The sequence below is a fragment of the Plectropomus leopardus genome, chromosome 13, assembly GCF_008729295.1.
Source record: "Plectropomus leopardus isolate mb chromosome 13, YSFRI_Pleo_2.0, whole genome shotgun sequence".
Taxonomy (NCBI): Eukaryota; Metazoa; Chordata; class Actinopteri; order Perciformes; family Serranidae; genus Plectropomus; species Plectropomus leopardus.
Window position 1 is genome coordinate 24,649,183 of NC_056475.1, and position 24,723 is coordinate 24,673,905.

Below are 24,723 nucleotides of genomic sequence, written 5' to 3' on the forward strand. Positions count from 1 at the left end.
ATTCACATATACATCAGCAACCACAGTACTCACACATGCCTGGTACACGAGAAAAGTTTAATCTCTGCCACAGAATCCTACGCACTGGACCCATGAATAGATTATTCATCAGGCCCAAAGTGTCAGAGTCTCCCCTGGCTTTAACCTGCAAAAAGTCAATCAAATAAACATGTACAGACCAGGAGGAGAATCATTATGACATGAAAAGAAACATAAAAAGACAACAAAAAGATGCAAAGGTACTGCAAAGAGACAAAATAACTACAAAGAGACATTAATCAACCACAAGATGACACAACATTTCCAAAACAGACACAGAATTATCTAAAATCATATAAAATTGCTGAATAACTACAAAGAGAGGCAAGCCCAAAGCCTGTTTGTCTTGGTACTTTATGTAGGAGAGGTGTTGGGGCCTTTTTTATATCTGGGCCCAGAAGCCCAAAATGTTTCCCCTGACTATAAATATAGGCCCATTTAATCCACAATTTCTATACCCCCAACAATTAAAAGAAATATACAAATATCCATACCAGACTTGGTGTATGCATACATGAACTCTTTAATAAATACTCATATATTTATACCCATATTCTCCTTGTTCTTCACAGGAAATTATGCATCTTCTTGCTTCTTGTCTTTTTTTTTTATGATATGGTCCCACAAAGCTCACAGCCACTTAAAAAGAGTATTTACAATCTATAATACAGTAAATGCAACCTTTTTAACCATCATGTTCAGTGGTGGGTCAGTTAATTTAATGTCCATATCTTCAGTATAACCTCATTTAAAGTTCTGAAGTGTTTTTTATAAATTAGGGTTAATGTTAAAAAAACAAAGTAGCACTTGATCCCTGGTGTTTGGGTGAGAAAGGTGGAGACTTTGAGGTATCACTCACGTGTTTGCGAGAGAAGCTGTAAATCTTTTGTTAATCAGCTTGTGTGTGTGCGTGTGTGTGTTAAAGAAAGAGAGAGAAGCAGTCTCTGACCACACTTCACAGTACAACTTCCTCGGGTGTGTTGGGTGCATTTGAAAGCGCTCAACCACAAATGCTCAGCAATAGCATTTATTGTGAGAAACAATGAAACCAGCTGCACACTATCATCTGTCTGTTAACACTACAGTCTGAGAAATAAGTCCTCCTTTGTGTGCTGAATGTTAAAGAGTTAAAATTTCCATGACAGCTAAATGTGACATGATGACTCAACCGAGGGAGCAAACAGATACTTCTATCAACTGTTTCCATGGCTATAGGTATTGTTACTTCTATCAGTCGTGATGGTGTGATGTTGAGTGGCTCTTTTTTTTTCTTAGTAGCAACTCATGGACTCTTTAATCCACATAAGCCCATGATGCTCCTTTAAATCCATCCAATCTGTCGGGTGTCTGTACTTAACAGCCCCACTCAACAGATCTGGGTCAATGGATGGTAGAGTGAAGTGTTGGTGCTGTCTGTGCAGAGTAACAATTGGGATCTTAGATAGTTTAAAATGGACATTTAGCCCAATTTTGTCCAGTTAACATCCTTGTTATGTTGATTTGAGGTGGAACAACACATAACTGGAGGAGAGCTTGAAGAAGTAAGAAGGTTCACTGAAAAAATGGAACTTCAGAATCAGTTTGAGGGTGATTGGAGTCAGTATTTTTGCACTCGGCCATCAGTGGACTTTGACGCAAGTACAAATCTTCCTTGCAGTGAGTTCACAAGCAGCTCTGTGAAGCTGGACGGCAATTCAGATCAATACTGCAGCATCTGGACGGACGATGAGCAGGCAAGAGACAAGAGTTGCAACAATCGGTCATTTGCCCTGGATGCGAGAATAAGACTAGATCATTTGAAATCAGCGTGTAATTCCCCCTTGCCTCGCCGTGCCAAGGATGGGATGTTGTTCAACTTCAACTGTCAAAAAGACCACTCGGACAGTGAGGAGGCACGGGAAGAAGAGTCTGCTTTAGACTTGGTGGAGCTCCTTGATGTAGAGGACGATGTGCAGGATGAAGAGAGCTGGTAGGCGCCATCAGACCTTTAGAAAAATCATCTGAGGGTGCATTGTAGGTGGGAAAAAGTTTCGAATGATCTCTGATCTGACTTTAGTAAAGTTGTGACAATATTAAATCTGAAAACAGGACAGAAACCTATAGGTTGATCTATTGTTGAAGTCACCAAACAATGTAAAAACATGTTAAAAAGGGAAAGTTCACCCTAAAATCAAAACTACATATTTTTCCTCTTGCATTTACCGTTCTCTTACCTAGCACCACTGGGCTGTTACAGCTCAGCTGAGAAGGAAACCATTTATGTTTACACCTTACGCTATCATGAGCTTCTCATCCATGAGTAGATGCACACTTCCTCCTGTGTGGCAATATGGTTGGTGGGTCCCTTTAAGGTGCTAGTGGCTCACATGGTGGTGGATGCTAATCAGGAAAGCGATGACTATGATTAACAGATATTTGACGTGAAAACTCTTCTGAAGAGCACTGTTCTGTAGCAGGAGTGGGATATGTTTTCAGTGAATAATGCTTTTCTCATAGGTTATACGAGTCTCCAAAGAAGCAGCAGTCTGTGGAGAGAAGCGAGTCTGCTCTCAGGTGGTGTCGACATGTCCTGGATAACCCCAGTCCTGAGATGGAGACGGCATGTCGTTCACTGATAAATAAGCTGGATAAAAGTAAGCAGCCAGCACAGACTCAGTCATTGTCCTGCAAATATATATATATTTATTAAAAAATATTTTTCGAAGAGTGATCTTGGGCAAATTGTGATTTGTGATATTAGGCTTTCTAAATAAAATTTAGTTGAAAATTGTATAAAGTTGGTCACAGGTTTAGGTAATGCCCTCTTTCTGTATTGTCAGGATCAAGTGGTCATTTCTATAGACGTCCTGCAGTTTTGCATCATAATTTGGGCTCCTCTACGGACAAAAAATCTGTCAGCACGACACACAAGAATATCTCTAACACTTCAGGTAATATAATAATGAGAGCTTAGGATGCTTCATGGAACTTCATGCAGAAATATCCCATTTTTAAGGGAATATTCACATAGAAGACCTCTGTGTTTGTCCAAAGAAAATTCTATAAGATCATGTTTTTTTCGTAGCAATTGATTGGCATTTATTAATCTGCACAGATGATGAACTGAACATCAACCATGACTTCATAAACTCAAGCTACAAACTGCAGGACATCACAGACGTCCACATTATGGCTCGTATACAGGAAGCCAGTGAGTAAAGAGGAGTGTTTTTGATGATCTTATTTACAATGCATACTCACTGAAGGCTGATTGCAATAACCTAAGTCCATATTTTTTAGGTCTGCGACAGGACTACGTTTCCACGCCTGCTGGGAGAAGCCCTGAGTCATCGCTGAAGTTTCCGCCCTACTTTAACACTACTGGTGAAAATATAGGTGACTTCACTCCAGGAAATAAAACTGAGGCTTTGTCTTCCTCCTGTTGGCAGCCTGGTCTGTCGCCACTGAGGTCTTCCTCTTACCAGTCACCGACATCAGCAGCGAGGCAGGGCTGCCAAAGTCCAAGACTGGCCAGACTTCACGAGCAGGTCACCCAGTTTAAGATGCTGAAACTCGCTCAGAATCAAGGTACACAGAGCACGCACATTTTCTTCAGTTTATCTGTATTTTTTAGTATAATAGTACCAGACATTTTCTATTATGTTTTCATTAACAACCTACTCCAGGATTACCACAGGCCTCATTAGGTTTGAGTCCAAACGCAGGATATTAAAGGTCCAGTGTGTGGGATTTAGTGGCATCTAGGGCTGAATGAGTGACTTAGTGGGAATGGAACAGCTCTGTAGCCTATTTGGATATAAACGCCTCATTCTAATGTAACAAAAACAGAAAAAAAAAATTTTTCAGGTAAAACCAAATTTTATTTTGAACCACAATATTCACCACTGCTCATTAAAACAACAAAAATACACATTTTTGTGGTATTATTTTTGCTTTAGTAAAATGTAGCCTGTTACATAATGGAAACCCCTTCCTCTACTTTTTTTAATTTTATTTTTGGAATCACTGAGAAACAAACAAACAAAAAGCAGGTGGCTGGCCACGTGACCTGAGAAGTTTACTGAATTAAACTAAATATAAGCTGGCGCTGGAGTGAATTTATTTCCTATGTTGGGACCTGCACATAAATCGGGATGCCGTATTATCTTCATTTAGCTCAGAAAGCAGCTGCCAGACAGTCTGGAGAGGTGATAGTGTCTATGTAGCCACATCCCTTGGATCTTTTCAAGGGCCCAGCCATTTGTATAGGTGGACCTAGATGTGATGACCCTGATGTGTTTTGCAGCATCACCCGGCACGACCAGATCTCCTCGGGGCACCAGCCTCCGCTCCCTCCAGGTTGTGAGGAACAGCAGAAGTTTAGACACTGATGACGATGAATCTGCTGAACAAATCCCCACTTCACCATCAGGTTTGAATCTGTTTCCTCACATAATAGCACCACAACAAAACACTGCAATCATTTTTTAGAAAATATTTTAACACCTGTCCAAGCAGTCCAAACTGATTTTGATTATTTTCTCAGGTGCGTCATCTGTCACAAATGGGTCGAGCTGCTGGTCTCCGTCACTTCCTGCAGCGCCTGTGAACTCCAACAGCTCGATGCACTCAGTGAGAACGTCCTCAGACCGTACGGCGGCCGTCAAGAGACTCCTGAGGTCTCAGTCTCTCAGCCCCTGCAGGATCCCTCACCCTGCTAAAAGATACCTGTCTCTTCATGGGCGTGTTTTTGCCTCACCTGACAGGTCAATCACAGTGGCTTGGGGTGGAAATGTGCACTCCACTCAAAGGTGAAAGATGAGTCACTGATTGTAATATTATGACAAGGCAGAATCAAAACATTAAGACACTGCTGTCTTCTATCTTGAATTAATTTTATTTGTGTGATAATGAAAGCGAAACATGCTTTTTTTCTGCAGTTTGTTCTGGGGTTTTTGCAAACATGCTGCATAACAACTAATTCTTAACATTCACAGACTAGTTAGAAATATTGGCACAACATGAGTAATTCAGAGTTTATCAGTGTGGAACATAAAGTTGATTTGTGATGTAGAATTCAATGCTGATTTGAATGTGGAAGTGCAGTTCAACTTGATTTAAGTGCGGCTGATACCAGAATAGGCTGTTTTCTGCAGAATTGTTGCAACAGGAAGTGTGCAGTTCACCATCATAAAAGAACTACACAATTGACTTGTGTTCAATAAGCAGTGTGTGTTACCAGGAAATAGATTCAAGTGTGGTTTTGGTGCAGTTTTTTTCTGAAAACGTATTCTGTGTTGATTGTTGCAACATTTTGATGGTGTTTTTACATTGACGACATGATTTAGACTGACCCAATTAATGCATGGCAGTTTCAACTGTTTCCCAAATCCTTATTTAATCTTTTAGATGAGTCTACTATATATAGCACAGCTCTCATGGACGTTCTCTCAGGGAGGTTACATTTCTTTAATTGTGTTCCAGTATTTCACCTGCCGTCAAATACTGTTTGCATTGCTTTAGTACTTTTCCTTTCTTTGAATCCGTCAAAAGCCTGTTGTGTTCAGCTCTCTTTGATCTCTGATCTTTGTACCTGAATGAGATCCATGAACCTGCTCTACATGCAGCACAAATGAAATGTTTGAAGAATGAAGTCATTGAATGTTAATTATGTTTTTTTTTTTTTTTTTTTTTTTAACAAAAATACTAAAATGTAGTCAATTAATAACAATTTTAGAAGAGATGCTTTTAATAGTCTCCTGGCAGCACAGTTCTGTTGGAGTACCCTCTGCCGTCCATAATGTCTTTGAACATGTTTTATATGTATTTTTAAATGTATTCAGCGATGGCAGCTGTGGTGGTCTTACTGAGCTCTAGACAAGATATTCTCCGTAAAACGTATCACTACTCATAACTGAGGAAAACGCTATAAAAAAAGAAATGATGACAAAACTTACTTTCTTTATACTTAATAATGTTGATTTTCTGTTTGATTGTCTTCTATATAAGAAAGGAACTACATAATCAGCACATGAAAAGCTCAGGTGCATAGGTGTAGGTTTGGGGTCCTTAATTTCCTGCATTCTTTTTATTTTTTCATACCTCAAATTGTGCATGCGTAAATGTCTTTAATATTGTCAAAAATAATTTTCCTCTGCTACTTTCACATTTTATGTTTGGACCGATTAATTAAAAAAAATAACCAATAGATTTATCAAGGGTCAAAATAATTATTGGTTCAAGCTCAAGGCAGCACGCACGATAACAAGTCTCTTTAGTAGAAACGAAAGCACGGATGTAAGAAACGATGTTGTTTACAGTATTATTTGCACCTGTGTTTCTCCTGTGATGACCTGCCAGAATGTCTGCCATGTTTTTCGGCCACTAACCCGTCAATAAAATCCTAATCCCAAACCCAGTCTTGTTTTAACTCATTATGCATTAAATATTAAATTTGAAATACGTGTTTGAACATTAAATGATCTCATACTGCAGTTCAATGTCTGTTACTAATATATGATTTTTTTAAAGAAAGAGCTGTGTGTTAACAGTATGTTGCAGCATGTTTATTCTATTTTTCAATAAGGAGGTGGGATAGAAAAAACAGACTGGCTTAACTATTAGCACAGGTTACGAAAGAGTTAAAACAGTGCAAAAGGACTGTACACAAACTTTCATGTTTAGAGACACACACGGAACATGATATTCAACTTATAAAAGGCAAACTGAGATTTACAATGTGCTGTGTGTGTCTATACGGTGTGTAAAACAGAGGAGGAAGCTATAAACATTATTCATTTATGATCATTTACAAAAAAAGTATGTACAAAACATTTTTCTGAGAAATCTCAATTTTAAAACTGTGATTATGAACAATGTTCTTTTTTTTAATACTGCGGATAAAATAAGAAAATGTCACTAGTTGTCTGAGTCCATGTCGCTGTCTCCTCCTATGGATCTGAATTCTTCGCTCTCCTCGTCTTCACTGAGCTGGACCTGCGAGAGCACAGCCGGGCCTCTCCTCCGTGCTTCATCTTCCTCATCTTCCTCCTCCTCTTCGCTGATGCCGTATTCTTCTCCATTTCCCATACTGGAGGCCTGCATCTGACTGCGGCTCTCAGTCTCATCGTAGCTGCCGTAACTGACATGGAAGAGAGGGAAGTAAGGAGATGGAAATGAACAACAGCTATAAACTGTGCAGCTAATCGGTTTCATGCACGGAATTGGAACTATGTCATGTGGCATTGTCTCTATTAAATAAAATGAAATTCAGTTCAAGTAAACATAATCCTCAGGGACTCTGAAATCAAACTCTCTTTCCAAAACCATGGTTGGCATTTTCAAACAAAAGCCATTCAGTGTATTTACATTTTGGTTTTTACAAGCAGTTTTACTGTTCGTGGCGGAGTCCGCCATTCTCATTCTGAATTAAAGTTACCAACCTACCTACACCTGTGGGATTCATAGGAAAGGATGATTGAAATTGAGCCTTACTGTTCATATTTCACCTCACTGATGTCAGCTTCAGTTTCCTGTTCATGCTCTCACTGCTATATTAAAGCTGTATTAGGTTACTACTAATACAAGCTAAACATTTCCCACTGCTGCTGCTTCACATTAAAAGCATTTAACTGCTGAACGATGGGTCAGCATTTATTATGAATCAATCACAGAACACAAAGTCAAAGTATCCACTTAAGGAGTGTTTGCTGCAGTATTAAACAGCATTTCTTTTTATACCACAAAGAAATCTAAAGTATTCCAACCTGATGTGAACATTAGAATAAGCTATGTCATGCAGATATAACTGTAGTTTATATGTCATAGAACATTTTAAGACTTTTTGTTGCATTTTCCTAAGATAACCCGATGAAGTCCCAAAACATTTATGTTCCAAATACATTTCCTATTGTTAATGGTGTAACAGACAGTGAGCTGGAGTTAATGTTCTATTATTATCGGCCCAGTGTCTTCTACTCATCTGTTGACCCGCAGACATAGGCCCGTTTGTACGTGGGGCGCCTGGTCTACCAGAGAAGCTACTGGGTGCCCCATTATATTTTTAGTAGATGAATAAAAAATGTCTTACGTTCCCTGTAGAAAAAAATAATCCCAAAAGAGAAACTTAAATTAATTTCTTTTAAAACTTTGAGACTTCAGTCATCTGCATTCTTGTGTACTGCTACAGTATTTTTGGCTCCTGGGTTGGTTGTACCTGACATTGCTGTCTTCCATGTGAGGCTCATCAGGCCCGTCGCCATCATATGACATCATGCTCTCGTCTTGCTCCATGCCCATGCGGGCGGTGTCTTGAGCTCTCCGTGGAGGTGCAGGTCGCACATCTACCTCTCTGTCAGAGTCACTGCCGCTCTCGGACAGGTGTATAGCTGAAAGGAGACATACGACCAATTAGGATGTTACACATACCACAAAAGGCTGCACATGATAGATAGAGGACTGTCAATTCATATCCATTTTGTTTATGGAGTTTATCTGTCATTCTCAATTATCTATCTACAACACAATACTGCTGTCATCTTATATTACAAGGTCATGCTTTTTTTGCTTCTCTTCTGTTCATATTGTTTAGTACATCTGTGGCCATGTTCTGCTGCCGCTGCAGACGGACTTACAGGAGAAAGGGTTGTCGCCCTCCTCTTCGCTGGCGTCATCTTCTCCGTCAGACATGAGCAGATCCTGGTACAGCACGCTGGCTTGTGCTGGGCGGTTAGATAGTCCGTCATCTTCCTCCTCCTCCTCCTCTTCCTCCTGGTCGTGCACGCGTCTGCGAGGCGGCAGCAGCATGTCCTCTTCATCATCTTCGTCCTCTAGATCTCCGTCTGCATCCTCTGCCTAAAGAGACAGGCCAGACAGGTAAGTCATAGATAAATTAGTGAGCAAACTGAAATGTGAGAATAAGGATTTCAAATAAAAAATAAAGAAAAACAAATACTTAAAACACTTATTCAAAGTAAATGCTAGTGACATCTTTTAACCATTTTTAAAATGTGTTTTTCTTTTCAACATAGACAGGCATTGCTTAGCGTCACCAGAAATAACAGGAAAGGAGAAAGTTGACCAGAGGTCCCCGCTGAGTACCAAGCTTGCTCAAATGTTATTGGAGCACAGAGCGAAAAGGGGCGGGACTTAGGAAGGTCTGAAAGCATCAAATAAATCCAGAATTAAACTGATAATACAAAATACCCTGTGTCAGCAGAATCAGTCAATCCAACTACAATAATGATTGGAGAGTGGTATGTATTTACCTCACATAGTTTGTTAAATAAGAAATTGAAGGCCGCAACAATGACATAGCCTGAAATTCAAGTGATTTTGATATAGTTACTTGCAGAAATATGTAAAGTACTTTTTCATTAGTGTGTAAATGTACAGCAGTGGTGACCTCATATCAGCTCCATGACCTTTAGATAAATCTGTCTTTCTTACAGGAGCAGGAGTCTTGGGTTTGCCATCATCTTCCTCCTCAAAGCCTTCAATGTCCACATCTGACTCTTCCTCCCCGGGTCTTCTGCTGTGGCGACCCTGAGGGGCAGGATGATAAAAGTCTGAGTAAACTCTTGCCCAAAGACAGCGGCAAGAGGCAAATTAACTGCACTCATTTTACTCTGTGATGTTTCTGTAATGTTCTAGTGTGACAATCTAACATGAGAAGGCACAACAAAAGCCTGTAATGAAGCTGGGTGCTCTGAGGATGGTCTGAGGAGAGGTGGCATGTGGTGGCGAGCCATATTTCTGTCTCTCTCCATACCTGCCCCCCTCTCTTCTCTGGAGCAACCACTAGAGGTCCCTCAGAGAAAAGGCTGCTGGTCTCTCTGGGCAGACTCCCTGAAGCCCCGCTGTCAAACAGATCAGCAGGCTGGCCGACAGCGCACAGAGCGGCGCGCACAAAGGGACAGACGGGACAAGACGGCAGGAGTGACGGAGAAAAACAGGGTGGGAGAAAGGAGACACTACAGTGAGGAAACTAGACTGCAGAGATTAAACATGAAAGTCTGGAAAGGAGAGTTAGTGCAAAGACAGAGTGAAGAAATACAAGGAGCCAGGAGAGCTACAAGGTGTGGCAAGGAGACTACTGCACAAGGAAAAGTTTAGGCTGCCTGCTGTGGTACGCTATGAACAGCTTAATTTGCAATGTATCTAGATACCACAGTTTACAATGCTAGTAAATAAAAACTGAGCCCTGGCTGCTCTCCTACCTGCGGTGTGTACGGCCCAGGCGTCATTGGGTCCAGGCACTCCAAGTCTGCTGCGTCCAGAGCCGCCTCTTTAGCGGTCGAGATGTCCTTCTCCAACTGGGTCAAGTGCTCATCGTACTGCAGGCAAAACAGATGATTATTATAACAATGACTCTTTTTCCTGGTCCTAGCCCGAATCAAATCTAAGAAACATGGCAAATTATTACAGCAATTTGACAACAGATGTATCACATTTTTTTATTAAATGCAGCCCCCCTGTGTTGTACATTTGTACACTATGCCTAATATTGCATAGATTTTCTTAAACTATTTCTATACTAATAGGGTGTTTGAAAGGAGGGATAACTATTCTTTAGCTATAGAAAGTTTATCATAACAGTACATTTAAAATAATACCCTATACATGCAAAGCAATCCACTATCATTCTGAATATGACAATATTGTGAATTTGATGTTGGTCATGTAAATAGCATATTCCGATCCCATATTCTGAATCAGGCCGTATTCCAAACATAGCATTTTCCAATTAAGAATTGTGGGATATGTCACTTTTATTCAGTTGTATAACAGCACATTTGGAATATGCATATCAACAGGGCTTTTACTGCGATTTGCAACACGTCCTCTTTCCTGTGCATTTTTGTTTATGCATAGTTCACAAACCAACTCGCCAACACTTTGCAAGGCTGTGGGGCAGAGATGTATGTCGACAATAAACATCCTATTTCTGCTCAGAAGGAGAAACACACCTACTTTTAAACAATATGAAAGACTTGGTTTATTGGATTTGTGCAATTACTGCAACGCCGAACTTCTCAAGAAGGTGGCTGAAGGAATGTCAAAGGGAGGCTGGTTTTGTACGGTCCAACAAGTCCACCACCGGTGGAAGACTTTATTCCATTTTGATGCAAAGCAGTTAAATGACAAGTGGCACCAGATGCTCCACTTTTCCATATATTGACATGATAAATGGCATATCCAACAGAGTATCCACAGCTGCATGTCTATGGAAATATTAGTGGACTATTCTTTTTAATTAATCATGTAAATAGCTATTAGCTTTTTTGAAATAAGGTACAAAAATGTTCCTTTTTTTTGCAGTCACTGTTCCCTGCATTTTTCTGCAGCAAGTCTGAGAAAATGGTAAAGCTCAGCCAAACGTAACTTCCTGCATAAATACTCATTAACATGACACCTCTCTTCATTAACAGGGGGCAAACTAAAAGCAAAGACCCAACGTACCTCTGCCAAAGTTTGCTTGCACACATTGACAATATCCAGGGCTGTCTTAGTGTATGGACTGTCTGGGCCTGTAAAAAAAAAAAAAAAAAAAGTGAGTAATGGTGCTTCAAACAACATCTTTACTAAACTATAGAACTCTGTTCCAAGTAAGACAGACGAGAGACTGACCTGAAAGGTCACAATAACAGTGATGTCAACTCACTTACCATTGTACTTGATACTGTTGGTGTGGATGAGACTGACATCTGAAAGGAACGACTCTCTGTTCTGATATTTGTGTTTGGAGATGTACTGTTGAACCATGAAATACAGACACACAGAGAGGCACAGATTTTTAAATTCAATTGTATTGCCAATATCAAACATATTAAATGAGTTTTCTTGTTTCAAAGGTTGACACCTTGTAAGACTCTCACCTTGCGGATGCTCTCCAGATCCATTGGGTTCACTATCACCTTGTAATAATCAGGCACAAACTTTTTGTTGACGGGATGGTGAAACGGCCATGACTGTGGTGAAAGGAAGAGTTAAGGAATGAGATCAATAACTTTTTCTGCGTTTGAACTGATTAGTGCTCTTACATGGACTTAGGTACAAGAACATGGTAAGAAGGTTTGACTCACATCAGGAACAACCATCATCTTCTGGGTCACGATGTTGTCCAGGATGAAGGAGAAGGCCACCTGATCGTCATCATCCAGCAAAGGGTTGATGGCTTTCTCCAGCCTCACCAGCCTGTCCTCCTTCTACACACACACACAGTGTTAATGAGTATTGACAAAATTGACAAAAGAGCAGGATGATGTGAAATGAGACAAAACATTCACATTAACACTCACCTCTTTCAGTTTGGTATCGCACAGGTCCAGCATGGACTGTGCAACCTGTGTTATTGGATGTTTTGCTCCTAGTGAAACAAAAACAAAGAGCTGTCTTAGCACAATGATACGGGTTTAAAGTCTCTCTAAAACCAGAGTAAGACCTGAATCTGTTTTCAGGAGGGGTGATTAACGGTCTGATTTCCACTGCATAGTTCAGCTCCACTCAACTGTCAGCATAAGCAGGATTCTCAGCTGATCACCATAGCAATATTGTATGAAAATGTTAAACTTCTTCGTCCTTGGTTTAAGGCAGGAGTGCTGCCATTTTTTGAAAATCTGGGTTGGGTGATTACAAGAATTCCCTACTGACTGTAGTGCAGCTATTTAAAAATGGCCAGTTTGCACTGGATGTCCCGTGTTGTGCTACTGATGATTATCTCTGACATTCAGTGGTGTAGGAGTCAGAATGTGTATTTAGTCTGTGTGGTTCATTATTTGTTTAGGATTCACACGTTCTTTTGATCACTTTTATTTCAAGTCATTCTTACTGACACTAGGGTGTGGTTTATCATCGTTTTGTTCATTCACAGGCGGTACTTAGACAAAGAGGGTGAGTGGGCTCCGATATTTTCTGTTTACCGTCTCATTATGTCACGTTATATCAAGTTTTTGTTAATGAACACCATAAAACGTATTAATATGAATTGATCTGAACAACTTAACACAGTTAAGAGCCTGATGAGCCTCTTTATGGCTTTTTTTCATCGATAGCATTGCGCTGCATGTTTTATCTCCACCTTTGAGTTTTGGCTCAGCTAGCTTTGAACTTTGACCAGGGCAACACCAAGAAAGTATTTTTGTCAATGGAAAACCGAAAAAGAACGGTTTCATGCAAGTTGTATTGAGCCGTGCTGTACCATGCAGTGAAAATCAGGCTAAACGTTCTAATATCTTTACCATTGTAGGTTGCGCTGTTCTTGACGATAACTTCGACTGCTTCACGGAACTCCTCTCTCGATGGATACATGCGTTTGCGAACATTCTCCCTCAGCGTCTGCAGGTCCATGGGCCGAGTGATGATCTTATAGTAGTCCTTGACAACCTTGGCATTGACTGGTGTGTGGAATGGATACGTCTACATAGAACAGACAGAAGTAGTGAATGAATGAATGCTTATATTTTTATGCCACCTAGTGGCCCATCTCTCACGGGATTATATGACACCTTTGCAACAAGATGCACAATAGTCCATAGTACATGTTTCATTACATGAAGATAGCTACCGGTATTGCTGGCAAACAAAAAAACAAAAACATTTTACAAAGAAAAGACGAGAAAAATAAATAAAATAAAATAAAATAAAATAAAAATAATAATAATAAATTACATTGGCAAAAAAAAATGAGACAAGAAGGTGAGACAGTAGAGCAGTAAAGGAGACTGGACACAGTACATGTTGCTGAGGTGGATAAGTGTGTGCCTGCAGATCTTACATTGGGGTGATCCCGCATGTCATTGATGATGCTCTCCAGCACAGAAGACAAGGTCACCATGGGGTCAGTGCGTCTGCGGTGGATGGCCTTGTGTGGTTTCTGCGAATATTATAAAACAAAAACAGTTTGAAAGATCAGCTTAAAAGAATCTCAGTTCAAAATGTGCAAGAACAAGCTGTAAAACATCACTTACATTGAGGTAGTCACAGTGCACAGCGTTGCCTACGCGTCTCTTCTTCTTTGGTGGGAGCTGTTGTTTGGGGAACTTGAGGACTAAAGATTTTCTTCGCACCTCATCAGCACTGTAGCAGAGAAAAAATGTTTGGATCTGCAGCGGCTATACGCTATTCATCTCTCTAACACTGTGTCAAAGTGACTTATGTCCATGACCCATATTTAAAAATACCACCCTAATTTATAACTGGGAGAATCTTGCAGAAAATGCAAAAATCAGAGTACAGATCAGAATTATTTTCAATGGTTGCAGATGTGAAACAAGGACAATTCATTACCTCTCTATGAGCTGTTTGCCCAGCACAATCTTGGTGCCCTCCACCTTGATCAGCTCCTCATTGTCATTATGGATTACGGTCTTCTCCAGCTCCTCCTCCTGCTCCTCTGTCATGGCAACTGGGTTAGAAGGCGGGGCATTGGTTTGATAGTACAGCGGGCAGAACTTATTGGTCCTCATGTGTCCAATGGCTCCACACGCGCCGCACTTTAACTAGGGAAAAGAGGCAAACATTAAGGAACACGACAAATAATCTGCCTGTGCTATGTGACAGTAATACTGAAAGAACAATACACATTGAAAGCCATAGGTTTGCATTTAGCTGGGTACCAAAAAGCTGGAGAGGAAAGAGTAATAGAGAAGTATAGTACTGAATCGGCAAGCTTACTTTTACCTTGAGGTCTGGTCTCTCTTTGACCTTCTTGGCCTTCTTCTCAGGAGGTCCCTTGATCTTGTCTTTCTCTTGGTTTCTCTTCAGCCTCCTCAGCTGCTCCTGAATACGCCGGCGCTCCTTCCTCATCTCTTCTCTGTGCTGCTCATCAAAGAGGGCAAACTTTCGTCTGCAACCACAAAGAGACACAGTCCTCGCTGTTTTACATTCACTTTTTCAGTCAACGGTATGGAAGTGGCATTTCTATGATATAAGTTCTTATTAGGCTAACCGCCTGGTTAACACTGGATGCTACAGTATTAACACACAGGACCTTTGGCATATTTCATATATATAAAAACAGACTAATTTAACAGTGATTATGATTTGATATAAATGCAAAACATAAGGCAAATACTTCAAAATAAACAGCATGTTGTGTACAGTCGCATCAAAACTAATATGCATGCTAATTATCAAAGCCGTCATCAGGATTTGATGTTCCCATATCAAGCTACACGCCTACTCGGATCTCCATGGTCACCCTGGCTGAAGCTTAAGTAGGAGCGCCCCCATGTTCCGACAGAAAACAAATGCAAATTTGTAAATTAATTGTAACGGCACAGGATACACATGATTATGTCTGATTTTCGAAATAAGATGTAAATACATGTATGAAAATAAGATTATTTGGAATATATTAACAGGATGTATTTAAAAAAACGACACCTGTGCCTCCTATATTATGAAATCCCTCTAAATTGTGAAGGAAATTATGAAATTATTAAAAATAGTATGAAAATGAGTGCACTGTTTTTACATTCAAATTCACTGATATTAATTGATTAGAGGGAGACTAACATGAATTCATCGTCCTTGGTGGTTCTGATCCTGGTGTAGGCGTCGATGACGGAAGCTTTTCGTACTGTCTCGCAGCGGACATACTCCTTGCCGTCCTCATCCCTGAAAGTGCGATAGATCTTGAGTCGCCGTCCTGTGGCTGAGGAGTTGAGGCTGGTAACGGAGGAAGTGTCGTCGTCTTTGTGGGAGCTGGTGGACAGGGAGCTGGCTGTAGAGTGAAGGGAAGTTAAGCTTACAGTTAGAGACACAAACTAACTCAGGTATGTCCTCAGTGCACCGCTCTCTGACTTTCAGACTCACACAAGCCTTTGCGCCTCTCCTTGCGTCCCTTGTGGTCACGATCGCTCTCCTCGCCCATCAGCATCCTCTGCAGCTCCTTCCTCTCCTGCTCTTCCCTCTCTCGGGAAAGCTGGGAGCTCGTTTTCTTGTTCTGCAGCATGTTCTCAATGTTCTTCCCCATCTCCTCAAAGTCACTGTCCTCTGCTGAGCTGCTGTCTGTGTCTGTGGAGAGCACCTCTGTTGACTCAAGCACTCTGTGGTGGTTGTGGTGGGGGGACGACAAGAAAAAGAACTCAAGTTGTGCTCAGAAGGAATCCTAAATAACATATAAAACCCTAAATAAGACTCTCACTTGTTCTGAAGATCAAAGATCCTCTGGCACTCTTCCTTGTAGCGCTCCTGGTGTTCAGCAACAGAGAAACGAGAGCCTCTGGCGAACTTGCTCATGGGTCCCTCGCCTGAACGGGCCTGCTCTGTGGACATGGTTCTCACCACGTCAATCACCTCCCAGCGTGAGAGCTTCTTAATCTAATACACATACAAACACACGATTTAACAAGCCTTAAAAATAGGGTAAAAAACACAACCTAAAAGTAAAGTTTCATTTCCTGCATTTGTCCTGCATTCCTGCATAACAAATCTCACCTGCACAAGTTTTTGCACATGCTCCAGTTACCGTGAATAAAAGATGGTAGAATAGACTATTTAAGTTATCCAGTGCTGTGATATACACAATGATTATCATACAGATCAAAACTTAGATCCTCTAATAGGGGATGTTCTCTTTAAGCACTAGGCTGTCCTACATCTGCTTCATGTGTTTGCATATCATCACGGTCTTACCTCTTCCTCTGGAACGCCGAACTTGCGCAGCAGCTGCTTTGCATTCTTCAGTGAGAGTCTCCTCAGGTCAGCGTCTGTCCCTGTCACTGTTTTCTTAGCAGGCTGTGGCTCTTTGTCATCCTGAAAGAAATGCACAAGATCAAGTTTCCAGCCTCCATTTTAACACAATGCGGAACAAAGGAAGGCAGATTTTTACTTTGGCAGATTTTTTACGTCTTACCTTTTGTTGAGTGGGCTTGTTGGGTACTTTGACGTAGGAGAAACCTTCTCCGCAGCCTGTAGGATCAGCCACGCCTGTAACTTCCAACAGGCATTTCCCCTTCATGGCAGAAATGAAAGCTCTTGTTGTGTTCCAAGGAGCCGTCCGCACCTAGGATGTTTGAGACAGGATCAGGATCAAGTTGGGTTTTTTTTTTGTTATGTCAAGTCTTCAACGCTTCGTTGTGAGAAAGCGCTTGGATCAATACCTCATCATCGATCTTCATTTGAAAGTCCTCTTCGTTCTCCTCCTCTGGAGCAAAGAAGGATTTCTCGCCATATCCAGCATCCTAATGGGGTAAAATAATAAAGTGAAGCCGTGCCACTTGTGTTAACCATCTATGGATATTTATAGGCAGACACTGTTACCTTGAGCCTTTGCTCTGCCACAAGCATGCTATAATAAGCACAACACTGCTCTGGAGACACCATGGCCCTGATTTCCTCCTCTGTAGGCAACCTGAAGTCCGGCTTCAGCACCCACCAGTTAGAATCCATTCCTGGCACGTGGACAAGACACAGTGAGACAATTTATTGTATCTGCAACCTTCAACTTGAAGACAAAATGCAGCATTATAAGGAAAAAACATGTCCTTCCTTCCAGCTTCCATTATAGGTATATGCACATTAGAAAAAGCATTGTAAAAAAAGCATGACCTGCTTAAACTGTCCTTATACTACAGCTTACCTTTTGTGAAAAATCCATAGAAGTTGTACAGAGATCTTTCCCTTTTCTGATTCCTGTCTGTCAATTCAAGGCACACATACTGCTGACCTCATGCACAGTACTTCTAAATAACCTCAACACTGCCCTGATATGACACAACTGAGTTAGGTTAGTCCAAAAAATGATGATGATCACTGAGAAGCGGGCGCACAGGGTTAATGAATGAGCGTGAACTACCTGTGCGTTTGAAGTCAGCGCACAGTTTTAGTCGTTTCCTGATGCTGCTCTCTGAGTGTGAGGGAAAGGCTTTCTTTATGTCTTCCATGCGGATTCTGCGTGGCCGGTCTTTGCTCTTCCAGAACAAGCGGTAAATGAACACCTGCAGAGCACAGATGAGACAGGTGAGCATCCACAGCAGCAGCTCAAGTTTTTTTTGGAGAATTCAGGCAAAATAAAAAACATACTTGTAGGAAGTCTCTGATGTGTGTATTGGCTCGTTTGGAGTTGGGCCCAGGAACTTCAAACAAGGGGCACTGCTGTCCAACTACAAAAATGTCCACAATCTCTCTGATGTAAAGGCCGTGACGTGTTCGTAGAACCAAGAAATCAGTCTCTGGCATCTTGTGCAGGTAGATCGGAGCACGGAAAAGGTTGTTTTCAAATGCCTAAAAGAAAAAGACATCTCACGGTTTGCCATGATAACAGACCGACCATTGGAATACTGAGACTTTGACCGTGACGGTGCTAACCTGGAGCAGCTGTCCAGGGTGAAGAGAACCCAGGAAAGGTGATGTGTGGCAGTACACGGTCTCTCCATATTTACAGTCTGGTGCTCCAGGATCTTTTCCAGGTTTCTGAAGAATAAAGTAACAATGCCATAATGTCTTTTAACAACTCAGTCAAATAAAGCATGGAGTCAAATGTCATTGAGTTGAATTTGACGATCTGAAATAAACACTGCAATGAAATACAAAACATTTCTGCAAATAAATATGACAATCACAGCATGTCTTTACTAACAAAATGCAAAGTCATGGCTGGGAAACAAAACCTAGACTCACCCTTTTGTAGTAGTTTTTGATTTTTGTGGCCAAGCCAACTTGCATGATGAGAGGGGGGTATTCTTCGCTGTACTCTGCCAGGATCAGATCTCCATCTTTGCCTGTCAGGTCCTGCGGGGTTCGCATGAAGAACATGTCCCCTCCCCCTGATGCCTGCCGCTCCTGCTCCCTCATCTATAGTAAAAAATATTAAAACATTCACTCAGAGCACAATAAATGTTGTAGAAAAATGGTGAAACACTACGAGGTTATCTGTTTATAGAGTAATAGCGCTCTTTTGAGCAGGGCCCCACCTTGGCCTTCTTCTTGATGTGTTTGAGCAGCGGCTGGACAGGATGGGGACCTGGCTGAGCCAAAGCCCCAAACGAGTACTTCTTCAGAGTCGGCCGATGGAACTGGCGCAGCTTCATGGGCCCCATGTGAGTGGGGAAGAACGGCTGTCTCAGCTCCAGGGCCGGGATGGAGTGCTGTTAAAGACACATCGTTAGCTCCATCAAATTACAAGACTTCTACTCTTCAGCTGTTTCAGCTTATAAATACAATGACAGTTCAAAGCATTAATATTGACTGTGTCCTGTTGACTTTAGCTTTATTTTTGTGGGCTGCTGCTTACCTGTATGATGTTGCCACCAAACGTTCCCCTCAGGCCCTGCTGTTTCGGATAGTAGAACTCATCATTGGAGAGGTTCCAGGGGTCCTTCACTTCAGGCTGGGACATGTTCTGAGTTGAGAGAAACCATATTTCCAAATAAAAGAGTTGTCATATCGTATCTCTTCTTTTTTTTTTCTGCCTGAATTGTTAGACAGGTGCCTGTTCAAACTGTGCATTTGGGGCAGGTCGATTACTCGGCTTCTGGTATTGCTGCTTGCAGATTTCTCGAGAACAGCTCATCGAAGCAACTTTACACTCGACACTGCACTTCCTTGGGTCCTCAGCAATATACCACCAAGTGTGAAGTCGATTGGATGAACAGTTGTCAAAAAATCAAAGGGCAGGGGCGGCTTCTAGTTCAGGGGGTAGAGTGTGCGCCCCATATGCCTCAGGCTCCTGCAGCGGCCCGGGTTTGAGTCCGGCCTGTGACCCTTTGCTGCGAGTCATTCCTCCTTCTCTGTCCCACCTTTCCTGTCAATCTCAAACTGTCCTATAAAATAATGCCCCCTAAATATAATCTAAATAAAAGACAAACTGACAGGGACTTTTTCTATTTTAGCTAGATCCTATTCTCTGTCCAAAATTTCACAGTTACTGCTCACATGTAATGGCACATTAAACTTTTATGGTTTCCGGTGCAGGTATTCTGTCAATTTCATTTCTTTCATTATTTCTGCTACTTCATTATGTAGCCTTGATCTTCCTTATTAAATCACATATTTTACACTTTCTTTTTCAAATCAAAAACATCTCCACTGCAGATGAAGACCTTGTAATCTGACATTTCATATGATCAAACATGTTCCTCTGTCGACCCTGATGAGGCAACGTACCTGCTGTGGCTCATCTTTGATCACCCCAGTCTTCCCCAGCAGGATGCGGCTCTTTTTGATTGCCGTTTCCTTCTTATTCTCTTTTGATGGGGAGTGGGAAGTCATCTCCTCCTTTTCATTGGGGATTTCTACGAGAGAAAACAGATGGTCAAAACGAGCAGACTATCTAATTCAGTGATGACAACACTGTCATTTTGAGCCCAGACCACAAAATAATGCAGATCCCCAAAATCTACTTGGAGACTAATAAAAGCTGCTCCTTTAACGTGGCATAAATTACACACAGTCACAGACATTAATTAAAAACATGTATGCATAGAACTATTGTTTGTGTTCCACTTTCAGAAACACATAGATTTCAGAAAATTCTTACTGTATATTTTACTGAAAATTTCAATTAAAGATGCCAATTTTGGAGAGAGAAAAACAGAGGTGAATGCGTAGCGTATCAAAACGGCCATTGTGAATATACCTAGGATGATATTTTCATCATTGGGATCCAGTGTAAGAACAGGCGGCATGAGCATGTGATCCATGTCCTGATCATCCCAGATAATGTTATCTTCCCAGCGTCCATACACCAACTCCTCATTATCAATGGGGAAAATGGAGAACCAGGGGGAGTCTTCTTCATGAGAAGCTGTAGAGGGACAAAAACAAGTAAAGACAATACAGAAAATTAGAGCTTAGCTTGAGATTAAAAAATGAATAAAGGTTTTGGTGAATCTAATATTGGCATTGTTACCTTAAAATAAACTCACCTTGGTTATCATGGCTGTTTTTTTCCCGCTTAGAGCCAGAGATGGAGGCAGCTTTGGGGATGGGTGGAGGTGTGGGTGGCACCAACTGGGAATTACTTCTTGTCAAACCTGTAAGATTAAATAAATATACCAGGGTACCTTACAATAAACTCACCTTGGTTATCATGGCTGTTTTTTTCCCGCTTAGAGCCAGAGATGGAGGCAGCTTTGGGGATGGGTGGAGGTGTGGGTGGCACCAACTGGGAATTACTTCTTGTCAAACCTTACCCTGCTGTGCGTTATAAGCATTTGCATTGCGGGTCATGCTCGAGGGCAGCCAACCTGCCAGGCTGGCTCGCTGAGTCTTTGTGCCCTTGTGTTTTACGTCCTCCCCATTCCAGATAATATCGTCCTCCCATTTCAGCTGCGTGACCATCAGGAAGAGCTCATTCTCCAGGGCTGATCTGTCCTTATCTCCATCTTCATTATCATCATCGTCGTTGCCATCTCGCTTGAAAAACTGGAGATATTATTATAGACAATATCAGTGACACTATCAGAAAAATTTTCATGTTATGATGGCTGCAGAAGTTCATGTTTGCATACCTCATGTACAGTCTCTGTGATTTCTTTAAGCGTGTCCTGCTGCTGAGGCTCACTGGTCGTCATTTCTTTTAGCTTGAAGCCGTAGTTGAAGTTGCTTCCATCCTCAGAGACGCCAAGCATGTCGTACCAGAGCTGTGCGGGGCCGTATCGCCATTCTGCTACTTTAGGTCGAGACTCTGCCTCCTTGTCCCCATCGCCACAAGTTTGTGAGAACTTGGATTCCACTGGAGCCATCATGGTTATCTTCAGGACACAGAAAGGTAGGTGGGGAGATACAATGACTTATTGCCTGACTACCACCAGCTCACAGTAGAACCTGTGATATCCTGTAACAATGAAATATTTACCTCATCATCAGACAGACACTGCTCTGGGGGAGGAGCGGGCGCATACTCGTAAAGCCATCCAGATTTCTTCTCCTGGCTTTGCTCTGTTGGTTCTCCCTCTGGAGGAGGTGTCCCAGGCTGAGGGTCTCTGTGCTTTCGCTTTTTCTTCCTGCGGGCACTCCTCCAAACTGATGGCATGTTCTTTCCAGGACCAAACAGCCGTAAGAACCTAAGCACCTGGTGGTAAATCCAAGAGAAAGTGGGTATCAGTGCAGTCCTTAATTTAAAAAAAAAAAAAAAAAAAAAAGACGATAATGACAAAATAAATCTTAAGCATGTATAATGACAATTAAACAGATGCTTGTAAAGATGTCATACCCTTCCTGGCCTAAACTCGGGGAAGAGCTCTGTGACACCTGGCAGTGCTTTGGCTGCATCTTTCTGCATGATACCAGCAAGAGGGAGGGTGAGCCTATCTGGGGGGCCTCCAGCCCCTAAGTCCTGGCAGGGACGGTCAGTTTCTGACTCAGAGTCTGAGGAGCTGCTGAAATCAACCTTATCAGCTGTAGAAGATGGTGCGATGATGGAGGGCAAGATGATGCCATCACCCTCTTCCCCAACTGTGAGGAGAGACAGGGACAAAACCACAGCAGAAGCAGACGATCAAACGTCATGTCATGATATTCGTGATCTAAAATGCTTTAACCAAGTCTGAAGTGCTACTGAGTTTACAATACAATCAATCCAGTGTATGTTATTCAGAGACAACACTAGCAAATTCACACCCCTATAAGTTTTCTTTACAAGTTTCAGCTTAAACTCTGTTAAAGAAGATGAGTCAGTCACAATCCTTATGGGTAAAAATGCTCACCATTTGAGCTCTGAGATGAGGGTTCCTCTTTCTTAGCAGATGTAGGTAGACTTGGGGGTGGCGGTGGAGGCATGAGCTTAGAATCAATATCCTCGCAATCAGCATCATAGTCATCTTCATCATCTAAGATGAAAGAATTTAAAAATGTTGAAAAACATTCACACAAAATAAATGGAAAAGTGAACAGTCCACCAACATTCTGGAAACTTTGGTAAGGAATGAAAAAAATGTGAAAGAAGTGATACAGTTAATGATTTGATTGTGTAAAATGGTGTAAAACTTGTAAAAAAAAAAATCACTTTTAATGACATTTTGAGGTTAAAAAGGTATAGAAAATGCGTTTAATTATACATCCTAAGAAATAAAATATTAACAAAAAAAAACACAATTAGATGTTAGATGCAGTTAAGTAAGGTGTAATTTCTAATCGACTCTAACAACAAATCAAACAGGACTCTAAGGAGCTGTAAGTGGATCACCTGTTTTCCTGCTGGGTTGCAAAGACCCCATGGCCTGACGGTACTTTTTTGTCTCATCCTCAGCGACCTCACTGATGTCAGAATAATCAACTGCATCCTCTGTGCTCTTCACCCAACCTGGATGAGGACAAAGATTGAAAATGTAATTTCTGGCAAAATGAATGGAGTACAGTTACTTTTTATAGTTAAACTAAACCTTCTGCATCCACAGTACCAGACTCCCTGCTTTCCTCTTGATCCTCCTCCTCCTCCTCATTGGCAGTGATTTCTGTAATGAGTGTGCCCAGACCCAGAGTACCCAAACCAGCCAAATGCTTTTTGGACTCCTGGATGGGAAGAAACCACAGAAACAGAACATAAAGTTATAATAAATAACACGTTCTAAAAAACGAATCATGAAAAAATAATATTATGTATATATATATATATATATATATATATATATATATATATATATATATATATATATGATATGGAGAGAGAGAGAGAGAGAGAATTTCCATTGTGATTTTTTAAAAATCTTAATCTAAATGCTGTGTATAATTATACTAATATGACTTATGATGAAAGTACTTTTTAATGTTGCAGGGGGGGAAACAGATATTTCAAACACCCACATTGTCCAGAACACTGTCATCCTCAAGCTGTCCATCTTCATTGATGTTTCCAAAGAGAAAGCCAGTTATAGAGAAAGGACGATCTTGGTCCTCGTCACTGTCTGAATCCGACATACTTGATGGAAAAAAACAGAAAAATCAGACTTCATGATAGAGTTATCGTTTGTCTGCATACAAAATCAGTTTACACTACCAACTCATACATGTTTAGGCTACCACTTATGTTTCGAGAAAACATCGCAAAAAAACTTAATGTCGTTTCAACAATAGGTAGCAATACTTCACATGTCTTATACTTCGTACACATACATAACATACAGAAAAACCTTGTTATTTGTACTACAATGGAGTAAGTTAACGTTTAGCAGCTGCGTTTGTTAACTTTTTATCTTACTGGCAATACAATTGGTAGTGCAAAAATGTTTAAAATGTCATTGATTCACTTACCTTTCGTAACCGGAGTTTCAGATTTGGTTTAATTTGGTTTCAGCCAGCTTGCTGTGTCGACTGAGCTAATGTGCTCCTTTCAGATGAGCCAGGCTAAGTAACGATAGCTAAGTTAGCTAATGTTGCTAAACAAATAACTTGTAATACGTTCACTCAAATCTATGGAAACATATTTTCTACATGTGCCTGCATTGTGGGACCAAAAGAAAAACCACAAAAATCCATATAACGCGGTCTTTACAAAGCCAGGTTCGGTAAAAGCGTTTGTTTTGATTTGCGAGTCTTTCGCTGCAGAGCACTGCGTCAGCTATGCTAGTTAGCGAGCGGAAACTCCAAGTGACCCGGATGTACAGCGTGAGGCGTTCAGGATCTCCCTGAACGCGGTAAACGTGACAGGATCCAAGTTTGTGTTACACCGAATATCAGCAATATACATTACTTTTTTAATTTCATTTTTGTACTGTGTTAAAATAAAGGCTGTTTTTTTTTACTGATACTTTGATCAAAAAC

General features: G+C 41.1%; 1 protein-coding gene and 1 pseudogene across 5 annotated transcripts; one reads left to right on the forward strand and one right to left on the reverse strand.

The window, feature by feature from the left end:
• The first annotated feature begins 1,601 nt into the window (after nucleotides 1-1,601).
• LOC121952611 lies at nucleotides 1,602-5,629 on the forward strand (annotated as a pseudogene).
• A 681-nt stretch (nucleotides 5,630-6,310) lies between these two features.
• taf1 (TAF1 RNA polymerase II, TATA box binding protein (TBP)-associated factor) lies at nucleotides 6,311-24,553 on the reverse strand. Of its 5 annotated transcripts, none has more exons than XM_042498826.1 (40): nucleotides 24,214-24,553; nucleotides 23,767-23,881; nucleotides 23,346-23,475; nucleotides 23,150-23,266; nucleotides 22,671-22,793; nucleotides 22,178-22,419; nucleotides 21,821-22,036; nucleotides 21,474-21,716; nucleotides 21,156-21,387; nucleotides 20,889-20,996; nucleotides 20,600-20,767; nucleotides 20,128-20,255; nucleotides 19,256-19,363; nucleotides 18,936-19,109; nucleotides 18,643-18,816; nucleotides 18,331-18,435; nucleotides 18,046-18,246; nucleotides 17,819-17,960; nucleotides 17,284-17,414; nucleotides 17,124-17,204; nucleotides 16,877-17,026; nucleotides 16,657-16,776; nucleotides 16,166-16,341; nucleotides 15,835-16,067; nucleotides 15,535-15,742; nucleotides 14,698-14,863; nucleotides 14,305-14,516; nucleotides 13,986-14,094; nucleotides 13,793-13,891; nucleotides 13,257-13,434; nucleotides 12,318-12,385; nucleotides 12,102-12,224; nucleotides 11,895-11,987; nucleotides 11,685-11,769; nucleotides 11,479-11,546; nucleotides 10,236-10,352; nucleotides 9,466-9,561; nucleotides 8,652-8,871; nucleotides 8,234-8,405; nucleotides 6,311-7,159 (listed from the first exon to the last, which is right to left on the reverse strand). In XM_042498826.1, exons 2-40 carry the CDS (start codon nucleotides 23,878-23,880, stop codon nucleotides 6,937-6,939), a joined length of 5,853 nt encoding a protein of 1,950 aa, XP_042354760.1. In that variant the 5' UTR covers nucleotide 23,881; nucleotides 24,214-24,553; the 3' UTR covers nucleotides 6,311-6,936. The 5 variants fall into 5 exon arrangements, with proteins under 5 accessions (XP_042354760.1, XP_042354759.1, XP_042354758.1 ...); XM_042498825.1 differs by having other exon boundaries at nucleotides 12,102-12,221; nucleotides 14,692-14,863; XM_042498824.1 differs by having other exon boundaries at nucleotides 14,692-14,863; nucleotides 24,214-24,552.
• Nucleotides 24,554-24,723: the final 170 nt, after the last annotated feature.